General features: G+C 39.7%; 1 protein-coding gene, 1 long non-coding RNA gene and 1 pseudogene across 2 annotated transcripts; all 3 read right to left on the bottom strand.

Moving 5' to 3' along the window:
- Positions 1-3,243: 3,243 nt before the first annotated feature.
- On the bottom strand, positions 3,244-5,326 carry LOC103711694. Its single transcript, XM_008797934.4, has one exon. The coding sequence runs from the start codon at positions 5,022-5,024 to the stop codon at positions 3,492-3,494; it is 1,533 nt and encodes a 510-aa protein (XP_008796156.3). The 5' UTR covers positions 5,025-5,326; the 3' UTR covers positions 3,244-3,491.
- Positions 5,327-6,982: 1,656 nt separating this feature from the next.
- LOC113463023 lies at positions 6,983-8,076 on the bottom strand. Its single transcript, XR_003386571.2, has 2 exons — positions 7,814-8,076; positions 6,983-7,568 (listed from the first exon to the last, which is right to left on the bottom strand). It is a non-coding gene; the product is annotated as an uncharacterized LOC113463023 (long non-coding RNA).
- Positions 8,077-10,963: 2,887 nt separating this feature from the next.
- On the bottom strand, positions 10,964-18,086 carry LOC103711693 (annotated as a pseudogene).
- Positions 18,087-18,163: the final 77 nt, after the last annotated feature.

The raw sequence follows: 18,163 nt of genomic DNA, 5'->3' as shown, positions 1-18,163 counted from the left end.
TGATTCGGTGTCCGGATCCGAATCCGACTTCCGTCCTTCGCTCTTCGGTGGGCTCGAGCCGCGGCGTCGCTGCTGAGCACGTATGATGCACGTGACATGCCCTCTGACGTGCACGAATTTTAAGGGTCAGGTGGATAACGATAATGCCAATCTTGGGATGCGTTTTTTTAATGATTATTTACATCCTCGTTTTATTTTTATTTAATTGCCTAAATGATCGATTAGGTTCCGTTAAATAGATTTTATGAGGATTAAAAAGATAGGTTTAGTTGTATAATAAATTATTTTGATTTTTGTCTAGCTACAATTTTTTCTGAATAATTGTTGTATGAAAATTTTACATGAAAAGTAACATATAGGCATAGATATTTATGGTAAAAATAGTTTATGACATTCCTCTAATAAAATAGTTATATTTGTTATACCATTACTAAATTATGCTTATCTGTCGAAAACTATTCTGCAGCTATGAAACTTATTTCAAAGCCATATGCAAGTCCTATATTTGAACAAAATACAGTCTTGTATAGTTATGCTTTACTCCTCATTTAATAGGGTACTATAATTTTATATAAAAAACCTACCATTGCACTCCCAAAAAAAATATAATAAATATAGAAATAATGATAATTTAAAAAACTTATTTTATATAAATTTGTAATTGAAATAGGTCAAAGAAATTTGGGAATTTGTACATGACTCAAGATAATATGAGCATCATTGAAGTCTATATATATATGTTTCATCAACTATTACCAATGCAAGGACTGCTAAAACTTGCAATGATCGTCTTTTCAAGTCAAATTTCTACTCCAAAGCTACAATCCTATCCTACGAGATTGGGGGAAAAAAATTGATATGAAAGATGCAGCCCATTCAAAGAGAGGACATGTGTTAACCGATAATTTCTACAATAGACACATTTCCTAGATGATATCATTAGAAATGAAAAAGAAAAAAAAATTACAAAATATTACAAAACATAATGCCCTAATTTAAAGTTTTGTAAAAAACCTTTAAGTAATATGTTGGCTATGATGCCCTAGCATTGTCGATAGTAGATATGAAATTGCCTTAGCAATTACTAGATAGCATAATCTAGGAAAACTCATTCAATTAAATTAAGTCATTCCAAAAATAAAATTATTTTTTAATGTATTCTCTTCATGATAATGGAATCAAAATTCTTCCATAAATATTTTTGGTGCTCGGATAGCCACTACAGTGCCCGGCACCATACTGGAAATTTTGGTAATTCACCATAGAGCCCTATTTATCCAATCTTCCATAGTTCTGAGACAAATAGACCTTGGAGTGGCAGATGCTTTACCTGAAACTTAAATTAGCTTTTTTTTTTTTTCTTTGTTTACTTTTTTATTTCATTTTATTGGTTTATTTAGTTTTCTCTTGGGAGAATAAGGGGGGATATGGGGCATAATGGGCCAACTAATTATAGACCTAGTTCTTGCAGAGTCTTTAAGGTACCTAATTCTAATTGCTTGAGACCATCTCTAGTAGAGCCTCATTCAATCTTAAAATACTTCGATAATCCATAGGATTACTTCATGTATGTAACACCAATGTTATTATGTGATTCTCGCTGCTCTCATGGATTTCAGTTCATAAGTTGTGATCGTTTATCAGTAGATTTTAATTGTTAACAGACTACCTTGTTAATAAACTAAATCCCAAAAGGTTGTGACATCATATTGGACCCTCTTCCTCTATGTTCTCCACTGCTCACTTGTCAAAGAAATAGCAGTATGTCCAAGACAAATTATTAGGGACTGTATGCATCCAGTGATCTCTTCTACATGGTAATTATTTTTAAGTTCCTAAAGCGAAATAGTGGCAAGCCATCTCATATTTAATCAATGAATGAAATGAGAAAGATACAAAGGAGGAGAGGGAGGGGGAGAGAGAGAGAGAGAGGCAGGAGACTCGACATTGCCTACCAATTCAAACTTCAAAAGCCTTCAACTGAGCTTCACCAATCACCCAACTAGCCTTCCTCAAGAAGCATTGGCCAGTTGTTAATGAATACCAACTACGCCTCCATCAACTACTCTATCTAACTCATTGCTATGCCGACCAACCTCTTAAGATTGCTTTTGGATGCTGAATGGTTAATCATCTCCCGATAACTTTAACAATTGGTATTCACTACTAAACCCGCAATCCAACGAATAAACTTATTCGCTACTTGGTTGGTACTCACTACCTGCTACTAATGCTATCTTGCAAAAAGTGAAGAAATTATAATAAAGAAGTGGTAAAAAAATGTTATTTGCGAGTACAAGTGTAACAACCCAGGATTTTACCCAAAATGGCTAGCCAGAAGTTATTATTTGGATTTCTTGATCCTGTATAAGTATCCAAAATCTACCCAGCGAATAACAATGTGTGACTAAATACACGCTCGCACGGGTCCTCACATACTTCCTTCGTTCAAGCCCTGACGTCCTCGTCATGCTAAGGAGATGATTGATGTTATTTCATCCTCCTCTGGAAGTAACTTTAATCTTGTTGTCTATCTTTTTAGCCCATCAACTAGTTAAGATTATTCATTTCTTTTTATATGGTATTGGTTGGTTACCTAGATAACTTTATATTATCCACCCTTTAACCAATATTAATTCCTCGGTAAATTTGTCCCACTAATCCAACAACAAGTATACAAAACCTACATTAGTATAGATATTCATCATGCTTCCAATTTCCGTATATCAAGTTCAGAAAAAAAAATTAATGTTTTAGCTACCTTTATCTTTGTTAAATTATACAAAATGGCTAGAACATTCAACAACCTCGTATGTTTGGCTGTGGCTTGAATTAAAGGTTTTCTAATAGCAAAGAGCAACCAAGAGTACTCACCATCAAGATATTTTCTAAAATAGTCTTGGCCTTTCTGTCTCCCCCACTAATGCACGCATGCACGCATGCACGCTCATAAAAAGCTGGAGAACTCATTAAGCTTCTCGCAGTGGAGAGTGATGAAGAACCTTCTCGCTTTCTCTCTTCTTTATTTTTTTAATATCAGAGGACTCTTATGGCGTTTTGAAACCATTCCCAAAAGAAATATCACGACCCTCCACTGTGCGAATTAATTCCAGAATGCTTCCAACATCACATTCTCGGTTGATTAATAATTTTTGGACTTCCCATTAGCAACACCAACCCATGGAGAACAGTGCAATGTAGAGAAGAAAAGGCAATGACAGTAGACTAGTTTGAGTACAGGGGTTGAATAGTGATCAAGGTAATGACATGCTTCATTAATCTAATTCAAGTACATCACACTAATGATCAAGGCAGAATTGCCTCAAAAAGAGAATGAAGAACAAGATCTACCAATTCTTAATCTTCATTCAACTAGATAGGTGTTTGAAAACTTCAGCTGCAGGAAAAGAAGAGAAAAGAAAGCATCATAGACAACAACTTGTAAACATCATCAATTTCCAAGAAGTAGATGTACATATAGATATATATAACTACTTTGGATTTCTAAGGTTTCCCTGCCTACTGGATATCTTGATTGATTCGATTCTCTGAAGCCTGATCTGTTCCCTGAACTTGGCTATGAACTCATCGGCCTTCTTATCAACTTCATTCTCTTCCGGTCCAGCTTCTGCCGCAGAGTTCGAAACTACTACTTTATCAGAGGACTCACTGGGATCATCATCACTATCTGAATCTTCCGAAGAAATGATCACCTTCTTCTCCATCAATTCATTCTCGACTTCAGATTGGTATCTTGGGGCCAGCGAATGCTGGTGTGCTTCATAGCCGAATGATTGCTTCGCACCAGTCTTTGTTGCTCGACCTGGAGTTGCACTCTGGGCATCGTTCGTCGTTTTTGGTGCTGACATCAAAGAATCAAAGCCTGAATCGTTGGCACTCTGAAAGCCTTTCCTTCCCCTCCGGCTCAGATCCTTCAATTCATCTTTGAAACTTTTCGTAACAACATTTTTGTCCGAGATGGGTGGATAGCAATGATGACCAAGAAATGGAGGCGGGGGTGGTGGTGCAGGGGGTGCAGAAGACATGCAGAAGCTCTTCTTCCTTCCCACATCCTCACTGCTCCTGGCCTTCGCGTCCGGGGAAAGAGTGGGAGAAGAAGAGAGCCTCTTTGGAGAGCGGAACGATGGAATCTTGGAAGGACCCATAGCAGCACCCAAGATGGAAGGAGGTGGAGAACGAGAGGGTGGTGAAGGGTACCTACCTGCACCCGACGCCAATTCATCCATCGCCTCCATTCTTCCTGATCTCGATCTCCATGGAACAGGAGATGGAAAGACAGCACTCCCCTTCGTATCATTCCTAGAATTCAGAGCATCAAAACTTCTAGGCTCCTCGATTCCATTAACCGAACCGGAGTGCCCATCGATGAATTCGTAGCAAGAATCATGCAACCCAGAGTCTTGGGCGCATGATTTCAAGCTTCGGACGGGCAAACGCAGAGGCCTGTTGGTTGCTTCGGTGACATTGGTGCCATCCTTTTTGACCACAACCACAGGATTGTTTCGGCAGTGCTGCGAGCTCCAAGTCTGGATTTTGCTCTCATCAAGGAGCCTGCGTGGGCTACCAACCTCGTAATCGTCGAAGACTGAAGATACATGAAGGATTTGGGAAAGGTAAGATTGGGGGCTGTCGGCCTTCCACGCAGCCTCCTTCTCAAGCTCAGGTTCGGTGTTGCGGTGGCTGAACAGGCCATAGGATATGGCAATCCCGACGACGAGAAGGTGGAGGAGTTCCCAGCTTCTGGCGAAGATGGATTGGTTCATGGACTCTGGTGCTTGGGAGGGAAAGAGAGGAAGGAGGGTGATGAAGATGGCGAAGAAGATGGTTTTGTAGGGGAAACTGGAGAGGAATTTAGCTGAGGCATGCTGGTCTTGTGGGTTTGCAGTTCCAGACGTTGGAGTTGGCAGTTTGGAGGGGTGGTGGGGAGGATCTGGCTCTGCCATTGTAGTGGCTTGCTCTTTTCTTCTGTTTGTTCCTTTCTTTTCTTTTGATCTCCCTCCCATGAAGAGAGGCAAGAGGAAGAGGTGAAGGAGAGGAGAGCGCACTTGGTGATGAAGGAAAAGTAGGAGGGAAGGCAAAAGGCTGAGGAGAGATGATGAGGCTGCCTGTTATAAAACGCGGGGGCTGCCGCTTTTGTTACCGTTGGTGGAAAATGCAAAGATGCCCTCAACTCTGTTGAAATTTCCTGATCACTACTAAGTAACTACATGTACCTTCTCACTGATGTTTGATTCATCAATGGATCATTACATCTCAACACAAGTTGAAGGAAGGTATATAGGGCAGCTTTGACATCTGAGGTTATGTGAAGTAAGCCAACCTGACTCACTAGTATTACTTTTTCTTTTTCTTGTGAAATATGTATTTGTAGATCGAGCATTCGACTAAGCTCTATTAACTGACAAATTAAAAGGACTGTGTAAAATGTTATGAACTCGTGACTTCATTGGGTGGTTTGATTTTGAACTACGATGAAATTTTTTGATGTCTTCTAATATCATTGTCACCAGTCTCATGCATAATTGTCGACAATTTCTCTAATGTACTTGCCTTGCAGTTGAAAACCAAGTCAGATGTAATGCTGCAGGCTTGGTACATTGTCTCAAGTGTGGATTGAGCTATTCAAGATCGTGCTCGTATTTGGTTGGCATGTAAGTTAAAATTCTGTGTTTATGGCCACTAAATACCTTTGGTTGGTAATTGACTAATTTTACCCTTGATAGCTGAGGGAGATTTTGGTTATTATAGAGAGAATGGGCAGGGCTTGGTTAAACCTCTAGAATTCCCTAAAGCATAAAAACACATAGAAGAATAAAGGAACAAATTTCCATCAAAAAAAAAAAGAATAAAGGAGCATGCTTAGGCAGTTCTAGAGTGAAGAGGAGCCTTGGAGGGAGAACCAGGGTATTGTTGTTTTAGAGGACAGACATGATTTAGATTCTTCTTTTGGGGCGCATACGCTAGCTTTGGCTTGGAGATATGTGGGTCTGAGGCTGTTAGCTTTAATGCCCCCTCTTGTCCTTCTTGTGCTACCCTTCTATCTACTCATTGCCTATCTAATGGTCTTGAGGAAGAATATCAGATGCTCTTCTTCGATTCTCACGCAGTCTTTAGTTTCTTTAACTAGTTTGAATTTATGCTCCTCTTTTGAAAATGGAGTGGGATCCATCATGTATGCTGCAAACCTCTGCTTCAAGAAAATGTTTTCTTTCTTTTGTTTAAATGTGATTAACTAATTTAGAACATATATTTTCAGAAAGAAAAAGGACTCATTAAGAACATCTCACCATTTATAAAAATAATTATAAAAAAATCTTTCTTACAAGATTTCTGTCCTGTGGACATATTTGTTGATCAGAATGTGCAGAAGTTTGTTCTTAAGGAGGATCTGCTGAGAAATTCTTAAACTATAGGTATTCCTTGTTTTCAAGCATTCAAGAATGGAAGCTGATATGCTTTTTTTTTGGCCAAAACAGTGTCTGGATGCTTGCAAGAAGTTTTTAGGTTGGATGGATGATTTGTGTTTGGTTAGCTTGCTAAATAGTCTTCAACATGTAAGAAGTACTTGCATGGAACTTGTGTGACATAAATAATCTTGCAATTATAGATTACAATTAGATGCTTGTTACATGGGGATCTTGATGTTGATGGAATCTCCTACCAAGATATTGCATTCAGCACAAGAAAATAGGGGAACAGGGAGGGGCATATAAGTTCAAGGTCCAGGGGCTTCTTCCCATAACCATTGACCCATTCCAATTTAAACTGAAAGATAACCATATGTACAGCTTTTGCTCACATTAGGAATTTACTTTGTACGCTTGGTGAATTCAATATACCGCTGCAGCATGGCGTTGGACCCAAGCAACAAACCATTGGTGGACCAAGGCATGACACATTCCTCATGCATGCAGAAGAATGTGCTTTCAAAGAAAAGGTAAAAAAGTTTTGAAAATAAACATTCAAAGATAAAGTTATGATTTGTAGATATTGTACAGAGGCGACCTATTTTTTGCTGCATTTGAATGCAAGTTTGGAGCATAAGCCCTGCCGAGAACAATATTCCTATCTTTTTTTGTCACCCTTTTAAGGTATCAGTTTGCTCCTTAACAGATTACAATGGTCATCAATTTGACGTGCATTTGGCGATGATAAACTTCGGGTAGAGCCATATTACATTGGCGAGTGCAATCATACCGATAGTAACCTAGACTTTTTGGACTCTTAGGCCGGCCCGAAGTATTCAGGCCCAGTCTGATCCGTGACTAGCTCAGCCATGGGCCTGCGGGCAGGCCCTAAGAGGCCAGACCCAAGGCCACAGTGCCTTATGACAAGATACCGGCGGAGAAAAAAATTCCAATCCTAACTCCGATGGGAGTCTTCTTCCTCCCCCGGTCCAGTTGGAGATTCTCCGAGAACAATCCGAATTCAGCAAGAACTTTAGGATCTCAGCTATTTAATTTAATTCCCCTCCTCCTCTAGAATCCGAGTTCCCAAATCCATCACAACCCGCTCTTCCTCTGGGGAGAACTTGCACCCACTTCTCCCTGCAGCCACCATCATCAGCATTCAATAGCCAGCCAATTCAGAGCCCAACAACAACATCAAAATTAGCCATCACTGCATGATATTGCTTGCAAACAAAAAGGAAGAAAAGAAGAAACCAAGAAGTCGATAATTCGCTATTTAAGTTTCAAAACCATATAATTCTAGCAAGAGACGATGCAATCTATATTTGTCTATGAGTCCCTGGAAATTAAATTAAAGGGGATGGTCAGTTTCAATGAGGCACCTTTTTGCACCAAGCCGCCCCAAAATTTTCCTTAAACAAAAGAGTTAAAGAGTTAAATCCCTGAATACAAATTAATGAATGGTGCATTCAAGTACAAAAGACTGTTGATCCAAAGGGAACAGGTATCACGAAACACGTTGGGATTGAGCAAAGTAGAGACAAAAAAGAAAGAAAGAAAGAAAGAAAGAAAGAAGAAATTAGAGAGACGAGAAGATCGTTGGATGCGTGCATTCCCCTTGCAGAAAAATGCCTCGAGGACCAGATCATTTAGTCTCGCTCGGACGAGCTCCCATCCATCTCCGAATGCCTGCACCAACTTCCTTCACGTCATCCACCTACACCATCCATCACCATCAAACCAGGATTACTATCATCATCATTTTTCACGAATAAAGAGATTCTTCTTTTTTTTTATATTTTTTATTGAAAGGGAGGTGTAATTAACCCTCTGAATAAAGAGATAGATACATTTATCGAAAAATACTAATATTTAAAGGGGTTTATCTGAAAATATTCACAGGACACATTGAAGGTGTAGAAAGGTAAGATTAATTTTGAAGAAGCTTATGCTAAAAATTTTCCAAGAAAAAGCTGGAGGAGAATACTTATAATAGCGATTCATGAAGCGGCTTGTCTGGAAGTATTCTCAAGAGAAACGTGGAGGGGCATAATGCTAATAATAATTTATGAAGGGACTTGTAAGAAAATATTTTGAGGAAGATAGTGAAGCTACAAAGAGGCTTCAAAAATTGCACTAATGTGGTGAATGATATACTGAATATGTGAAGGGGCTTATCTGAAAATATTCTCAGAAAATGGACTATAATGGTAATACTGATACATAGATGGACTTATCTGAAAATATTCGAATGAAAACACTGGTAGATGAAGGGGCTTAGCATGAAAATACTCCCAAGAAAAAGATTGAAATGTCTAGGGCATGATGGTAAAGTTACCTTATGAATGCCGGTGGCGTGGAGGGCGCCGGCGACAGCTGTGGCGCCGGCGCCGACGAAGAGGGTGGCGATGGCGAAGGCCTTGAAGGGCATCATGGTGCCGCTCTTTCCGCACCCTCGCCGGTACGTTGCGATCCCCGCTCCCAGCTGGGCCGAGCTTGCCGCTGCCCACCACCACCACCTCCCCCCTCCTCCCCGCTCTCCCTCCATCCTCCCTCCTCCACCGCGCCACCCCCTCGATCGATCGATCGATAGAGAGATGGTCCTTTTAGGGGGTTACGAAATTCGGCTTCTCGGTTCTAGGGTTCGTTCCAGTGTTAGACAGAAGAAAGGAACTGAGGTCTCATCACCGCTCAGTGAGGTTACCTTCTTTCCCAACTAGTAGTGATTATGATTGCTGTTCCCATATCATCCATTTGTTCCTTCGGAGCAGCAGATTAGGATGATGATGATGATGATGATGATGGTCTTGATCTTTCTTGGCCTCTTTGACATATGTCTTGGTTTGATTCCTCGTAACCGAGTTAGATATTGCTGACCATAACGCTGGAATCGCTGCAACATCGGTTGAACTCTTCTTTTCTTTTCTTTCTTTCTTTCTTTTTTATATGTGAAAATGGCAATTCATATAGCCCTAACGTGATTACATCCTGCCAAATCACGAGAAAGTAGAGAGTACAAAGAAATAGGTATATCTACTGCGGATGACCAAAGAAAATCTCCAATGTGCCGGACGACAAAGAAGGCGACCCAGTCTGCTACCTGGTTCCCATCCCGAAACACATATGCTGCCTGAAGTCGCTCATCTCTTGAACCAATCTGTGAGCCTCCCGGATGATAGGTTGCCCATCTCCAAATCTGTCCCCTTTCTAGATCCAATCAATCACCATAGCATAATCTCTCTCAAGGCACACCCGTACAGCACCAAGTACCCGCCCTTCTAGGCTGCCTAAAACTCCGCCGCAATCACCACAAGTCCAGGCGTGCGTCGGCCACCAGATGCTATCAGTTTGCCTAGATAATCTCTCATTACAAATCTCACTCCTCCAGACACACCGTCCGCCGACTTGCTACCATCGAAGTTCACTTTGAGATGACCAAGGAATAGGGGCACCCAATGAACTAGGACAAACCTGGACACTATAACAGCGGAAAAAGTACCCTACATGTTTCTGGGCAAACCTGGGTGCTATAACAGTGGAAAAAGTACCCCAAATATCCCTGACCATCCCGAAAATGAAGCAAGCGGCGATAGTAGTAACCTCCCTCGCATTGACTATAGCTCTGTCCACCTCTGTCCTTGAAAAATCCCTCCTGCCCTCAAACAAACCAGCATTCCTATCCATTTTTCATCTGAATTCCTGAATGGTAGATGGGACATATAGCAGTCGGGGCATCAACTAATGGTTCTACACCTAAACACATGCATTCATCACTCACGACTGGAAAATTTCTAGAATTTTGTGCATGTGATGTAGAGGCCGGCACTTAATCTTGGAGTTCATAAATTTTTTTTTCCTACAATGGATGAGTTATATAATTTTAGTATAAATATATTTAAAAAATTTAAAATTTAACAAGTCACGAAGCGCTCTATATAGCTCTCTATAGCTCTCTCTTACCGATTCAGAGAACTCTTCTAAAATAATTGGACAAAAAAGAAGCCATCAAGCCTGCACCTCCATTAACCTTTCTATAGAAGCCTTGATTACTTTTTCACTGGGCTATGTGGAGCCTCATATAAAATTACTGTGACAGATACCTCACAAATCTCTAAACTCAGCTGAAATTATTGGCAAAGAGTGCAGCTAGGCCTCTAGCTTCAGGGATGTGCATATAAAAAGATATGACCCATGTCTAAATTCTCCTGTTTTTTTATTATTTATTTTAATAAAATCTAACCTCTCCGGTTAGATTTAATGCATCAATAGTCTAAAAGGTGGGACAAGAAGAGGAGAAATTTGACTTGGGACCAAAATAAAGTGAGAAGTCACGCCATCCTCACCGAAAAGAAAGTGTGGTCCTACAACCTCAGTGCTCCACTTTTATGGGTTCTTATTCTCCTGTCATTTCTATAGTCATCCACCAGAAGTGCTGTCCTAAAGTGATATCTATATGCCTCTGCCACCAGAAATACTCGTGCCTTGATGGTTGGATTTTAGAAAGCAGAGGAGTTTGAACTCCAGGGTAGATATGCATCCCTAATGGTAGAGATTTGAAGCATTAAGATAGAATAATCGGGTCCTGGGGATACCTATAGTGGCATAACTTGAGAAGTGTAGCAGTGTTTTTGCAAGTCCACATGAATTTTCTTCAGTGATAGATTCAAGAGAAATACTTCGGCTTATTTAAAAGGAAAAGATCCAAAGTTGTCATCAAATGGAAAGTGGCATCGATGCTTCATCTGGTCCCAAATAGCTTGGATAATGTATTGCTGCTTACTCCAGCTCCTGATGCTTTGCGACCGATCATCGATACAGGATCAAGACCAGCCAGATTCTATTAAGACCTGGAAGCAAAGAAAATTGAAGACAAAGCAAAGGTAGGTAAGGGATGTAGACTGGTGGGATTTTGCCACCCATTGCCTGAAACCAAAGTGGTTGTCACTGTATCTGTGTCACCACCCAAATCACAGATGAGATAGGTGAACCCCACATGTTACAGTAAATGGGTCAGAATAACAAATCAATGATCTCATCCATTGCCCGAATAAAATAAATAAGATGCAAATACAATCTCAACCTACTGAAGATCAGAAAAGTTATTACCATGATTGACTCCTTGACATATAGCTATCCATCAAGCAGCCTGCGGAAACTGCAAAGAAATGAAGGCACTTTAGTTTTAATGAGGTTCAAATACGAATCCTCAGAGCAACATTAAATTATGGTTTGCTGCATCACTACTTTCACCTTTATCACACCATTAAGCAAAGAAGAATTCGTTTGAGGACCATAGGTCCCAATAGCTAAAAAAATATGACAAAAGATGACAAAGGTGACATGCTTAGTGCTTAGTTGTTATATGAGGAGCGCAATCAGGTATGGATTCCTTCTTGGTTAAAACAAAAGGATTTTTTTAATCTTCTCCAAATCATTGGCTGGCATAAACATTTCTGTTAGAAATTCACCATGTACATTGCAGCACCACAAACAGGCTTATTACTGTTGTGCATCAAGAAAAGATAATAAAATAGGAGGAAAGGGAGGATCATCTGATCCTGCAAGAGATGTAGCTCATGCAATACTTGCGCGAAAAGCAAATTCATTCTTGTCATGCAAAGCAAGCTTAATATAATTTAGCATTTAATGGAACTGCCTAATGTAATATTAACAGATCCTAGCTGTATATTATGCAAATGACTTCAAGCCTACTCCCCATTGATCCAGCATGTAGAACCCACTTTATACAAAGTATCAAATGGCATGCCTTAGCAAATGATCTGACAAAAGCCTTAAAGGTCGGTGACCTAGACATATAGGAAGGTTGGAGCAAAATAGTAAGAGGGGAAAAAGAATAGAATGATTAGGAACCGTAGAGTATGATAAATTGGTAGTGGAATCCACATATGCATCACTTCAGGGGCCACAAGGCTTTATATATACCATACCACTGGCAAGAAATGTGTACCTTACAAGCACCAGATAACCCAGCAGGATCCTATGCAATGCTGATATTGGAATTAGGAATCTGGCTCATTCCTTTCACTCTCATTCTTGCACCGTGCAGGCGACTTGTTCTTCTGGTTGCAAAGCTCCAGCAACTTCATGAAAGTACAAGATATCCACGAGCCACATCCCCGGCCATCTGGAGGCGCTTGGCGAGGCTCAACACCATGACCTTTACACTGTAACATTACAGTCCTTCAAGCAAATCCTATGGTGAGACGTCTATGCTTCAAGCATGTCAGGTCATCTAGTATGTAATAAGCATGACTGGTTTTTGAAGTTTCTTGCTGATTCAATTTGTATCATATTCCTTCCTTATTCAGTGAGTTATTTTGGTAAAAAAAAAATACATATGAAGTTGAAAGTGTTTTTGCCTGGTTGATATTCTCCTGTTCCAACACAACATTCAGCTTCCTTGAAGATCCATGCGGATTGAAACTTCATGGGGGAGAATAATCAATACCTGTGGAAGAAACACCAGACTTAGTTATTTTCAACCTTTGCAGAAGACTTTTTACTGTCTCCTTTTCGAGAACAATTGGGTGTAGCAAACAAGAAAATTATGAGAATTGGAATGCAAGAATCAAAAATTCCAGAATACTAAAATAAGCAAATTATGTTCCTTTTCCTCAAACTAACAAAATATCATCAGAAGAATGTAGCAATAGAATGTTTAGAGGTGTCTTTGAAAAGAATAAAATGATTTTGGAATATTTCCACTCTGTGATTACTCTGAAAATTGGAGACAGACCACTTACAGTACCAGTATGACCCAAGACCCTTCTGCAGTAAGCCAATGTTTCCTCGACTCTTTTTCAGCTTTGCCATGCCTAGCTAGGAGTAGCGTGTCAATCATATCTAGCCCCTGCCCATCTTCAGCTTCCATCTTCCCTAATTATTTTTTTTCTTATAGTAAATATGGCCTGTCCAACAGCCTTTCAGAGGCATCAACCAGAGCTGGTACATTTTTTATCTCAACATACTCATGACCCATCAGAGTCTAAGCTAAGAGGCTTTTTTTTTCAGACTCTATAGTACAAAACAGGTTTTTGTGTTGCCTCCTTAAACTGCAGAAGTAGCTCACAATGATGTTTATCAGTCAAGTTTTACCCTGCGCAAGGAACCTCAACACAGAGAAGCATAAGTAAATTTGAAGTATCCATAGAGATCAGATTGTATGGCTCAGTCCCAAGAGCTCTTCAAAGAAACTTCAGCTTCATCAGGCTCCCTCAGGATTACACTGAGGTGTTGCAATTTAAGCTGGATTAATCACCACATCAAAGGAAATCCCACAAATATTTGTTTCTTTATAACAGTTCCTTATGCATTTTGAGTTCTTGGCATACACTAGCTAGATAAAGTCTTTCATCCAGTGACTTTTGAGATTGAGCTTGTTTAACATGTCAGTGGTAGTGCTTGGACTGTAGCTCTGGCCAAGCACTCCTGTTCCGAGAAGGTAGCTATAAACAGATTCCATAAGCACAGGTATAGCAAGGTTCTCACAGCCCATATCTCTCAGGGTGATACCATGATGCCATATAAGTACTGAACAAGAAAATCAATAGCACCAGTTGCATGCATCATAGATAACTCTCTCTAGGAAAAGAAAAAACAAAAAATAAAAATCACAGTTCACAGTGGTGCTCTTGCCCAGGGACACCTCAGGTTTCATTATCTCTTCCTTTATTTGTTTATCTTGGGCCTAAAGTGTGGAGGAAGATAAAAATTCAAAATCATAAATAAGAAGGATTTATATCACTGAACCTCAAAGAAATGAGAAATTATATTAGGAAAGCGAGACACTTGATAAACCCAAAGACCTGAAAGAAACTATGTAAGGGATATCTGCTGATAATTGTAGCTCTGCTGCTTTGCATATACAAAAAGCAACAGTACTTGCGGGACATGAAAGATAGAATGATATATATTGGATAATCCCAAAACAAAAGGAGCAATGAAGGACCAAAATGCAGTAAAATCCATGCACTTAGCTAATCTGAGAAATACTTCTTAGTTCCATCTTCCATCACTATAGAAAAGGAGATAAATGAGTTCAAGATACTACACTACTTTCCATTCTCAAGGAGTCCTCCAAAAACCAATACAGGGGGCAGGGGCATGCAGAAACCTGGAAAATCATCAGCACTTATGTGTTCTGTCTGATCTTAAGAGAAACCCTATGAATATTATCCACCTAATACATCTATTATAAGAAGTGAAATATTCACCTTCTCTTTCCCCCATTCATCTCAACTCTCAAATTGGGTCAACAGCTCATACCTCTGCACGTGCATCCCATTCATCTCAAATCAGTCCCCCCGACTTGCCCCTTGGTGACTGCACAAGCAACATACTCCACACTTTTCTGTACTTCTAAATAAGCAGAAATTCTACCAGATGAAACCAATCCAACCCTTGATCTCCCTAACATTAATTCTTTAGGGATTTTTAAAACTAAACTACCTTAACGATCTAACATCTTGTAAACCCCAGCTCATATTCTATCACCAACATCCACCAACTTTTGACAATCATGCTTGCTACTCCTAGCACTACAACTTCTGCTAATGCTTCAACTTATATAATCCCAACCAAAGTAAAATCACATCTGAAGTCCCTCCCACCATCATACTAAATGTCAGTGGAGGCTTCACTGCCGCAGATCAATAAATCAATACTCCAGAAGAAAATCAGCATTTTCATGCATACAATCCCCATAAATTGAATTGACAATAATGTATTGCCTTTGCCCTCATGGCAACTAGAGGCACAAGGATAGTTTTTTGTCTCTAAAGATAACTCACTACACCGACCTTTAACAAGTCATTGTCAGTCAATAGCATCAACTCAATCCATTCTACAAGTTGACCAATGTTACTTTCCAAATGCTTAGAACATTAAAACACCTCATAAAACTTACTAAAATTTCATTTTCAAATTAAAGTGTCATCATCTTGCCACGTAAGTGTTTTGCACTTCTAGTTGATGATGTTTAACATTTTCTCAAGAAAGCATGTTGTAATTTTCTTTGAGCTTTGAGTATTAGGTACAATGGAAATCAAGGTGTGTCGAACCATGCCGAACTAGCAGGTTCGGGGCGTACCAAACCAGAACGGTCAAGGACTAACGTAGTTCCGGCTATTCCTCCTCCCCCCCCCCCCCCCACACCCACACACACAGCCCGCATTCCAGTAAGTTCCTTCCTCCCACCGTCTCTCTCTCTCTCTCTCTCGGGGTAGGGTTAGGGTTAGGGTTTCTTTTGCTCTCCCCCTTCGTATCTGATATATATTTCCAGGATTACAAGGATATAAGAGGTAACAATGTCAGGAACAGAAGACCGCAGCACAATTTCCAGATCAGCCTAACTGATTTTTCTTAACAAGCCCGAAGGTTGTCATGCTAATGAATCTAACAGGAATGTGAACTCTTGAGCCTCAAGTGTGTAGATCATAGAAAATTATGAAGTCGCAAAGCATGTGTACAGTTTGGCAGATGTAATATACCAGTTATAGCCTGGAACTGTTGTTCCATGATGCCATATATCATGGTTCAATCTGCAAACAAAACCTAATATACATGTGAGAATGAATTCAAAATTTTGGAGATCGCATATATTAATAATATTTATAAGCATACCTCTAAGATGAAGAAATATTTGCAGCAGCCAGGCTGATGACTAGATGGAAGGCTTCCAATGACTCCATAACTTTTATCATTTAATGATGTGACGGAGATTCTGGGTGAGGCAAAAATAAGTTTCTTTGACTACCATCACGGTTACTTTTAGAAGAGAAACGCTCCAACCATTCTGGGCTTGATCCTGTTCTCCAGATCAAAGCACAGAAAAGCCAGGAAGCTGACAAGGTACCGCAAAGAATAGCTCAAGTCATTGCACAGGTGATTCACCTTCTCCAGGAATGATTCCTTGCTCTGGTTAAGTAATCTTGGAATCGCACTAATCATTCTACAAAGCATAGAGTACTCAATCCCCATCTCAAGGAGGTAGTCGAACCGCTTCTGCAACTTATCTTTTGTGCTGTGCATGCACGAGGCAGCTCTGGCGGTGATCTTGTTTTCGCCAAAACCGATACCAAGTAAGAACTCCACTTTATTATCCACAATCTGCTCCTTTCTCGCAGATTTTGCCCTTTCTAGATCTTTCAAAAGATCTTCGTGTCGTGAGAATCAGAATTAGAAAAATCTTCCCGAGGAACCACTCATGGAGCTCCATAGCTCTCGTGGACCCTGGCAAATTTCCCAATTTATTCTTGCCCATCATGTAGGGGAACCTCCAGGATAGCGAAGCCACTTCCTCTTTTGTCAACCCAGTGCACTTCAGATACTCGGGCATGGAATGCTCGGGTTGTCCAGATCAATATCCAAAATTTCAGGGTGCTGCAGAAGAAGGGGCCATCTTGCTTGCCCTTCATTCCTAATCTGATGAAAAAAAATTCAATTTTTGAGCCAATGCAGCCTCGTCCAGTTCGAGAAAAACCCACCTGTTCCTCGTCTCAGCTCTCCCATCTGACCTTTCAGCGAGCCGAGGTCGTAGAAGACCCGGATCCTTTTGCAAATCCAGAGGAAGACGTCGACATCGTCGCCATCCTCAGGAGTTGCACCTGGCGAGATCAAAGTCGACGAAGACGCGCTTCAAATCGTCGAACGGGAGGTCGATCCCGCTACCGCGGGATTGGGCGAAGGAGACGTGGAGGGTTTTAGCCTTCTCCAGGGCTTTTGCTTCATCCAAGGGGGAGGCATTGCGGAGCGAAAGGAGGGGGATGAGGGGTAATCATATCAGACGGCTGATCTTTTAGAAGGAAGTTTAGAGAGCCAATTATAAACCTTTACAAATTTATATATGCTTATGGTTATTTTATAGTTATGTACCTTATACATATCTAAAATTATATTTACACTCTCATAAATTTAATATTTATGTGCATATTCTTACATATTATTTTTTTCGCATATATTCTTACAAATTTATTACCTACGTATGTAGTTTTATAAATTTTATTTTCACATATTCTCTTATTAAGTGAAGCATATATATATATATATATATATATATATATATATATATATATATATATATATATATATATATGTATATGTGTGTGTAACTGTGTATATATATATCTGCGCGTGCATGTATATATAAATAAAATTTTATAGGGGTATATAAATAATTTAGATATTTGTAAAGTGTTATGCAAGATATTGGCAATAATTGTGAAGTAATGGAGAACCAAAAAAAGTAATAGTAGTAGTTTGAGATGACAGCAAGTATGGATTCGATAGGTTATTATCCGAATCCATTCCATACTTGTCTCGAGGTGGGATAGGATAGGTAGAGTTAGATAGGATAAAATGTGGTGCAAAGATAGATGGATTGAATTGGATAAAACTATAAAAAATATTTTTTTCCATACATTTTTTTTTTTATCTCGAAGAGAAGATTTATAACAAGTTACATATATTTAGGTTACGTTTGAAACAAGTTTTATTATTACTGATACTTATCTCGGATGTATTGCAAATTGGATAAAACTCGTTTCGTTAGGATTGGATCAGGTCGGATACCCAATGGGCAATATAAATTACCATTCCTAGTGGCGGCAGAGATGATGATGATAATAGCGGAGCCATTGTTGATGATAGAGGAGGTGATTGTGGCGGCGATAATAAGTACAATTTTTTTGCTGAACGATAACAATATTTTTTTT

This window comes from Phoenix dactylifera, chromosome 5 (assembly GCF_009389715.1).
Source record: "Phoenix dactylifera cultivar Barhee BC4 chromosome 5, palm_55x_up_171113_PBpolish2nd_filt_p, whole genome shotgun sequence".
NCBI classification, from domain to species: Eukaryota; Viridiplantae; Streptophyta; class Magnoliopsida; order Arecales; family Arecaceae; genus Phoenix; species Phoenix dactylifera.
This window is presented reverse-complemented; position numbering and strand designations above follow the sequence as displayed.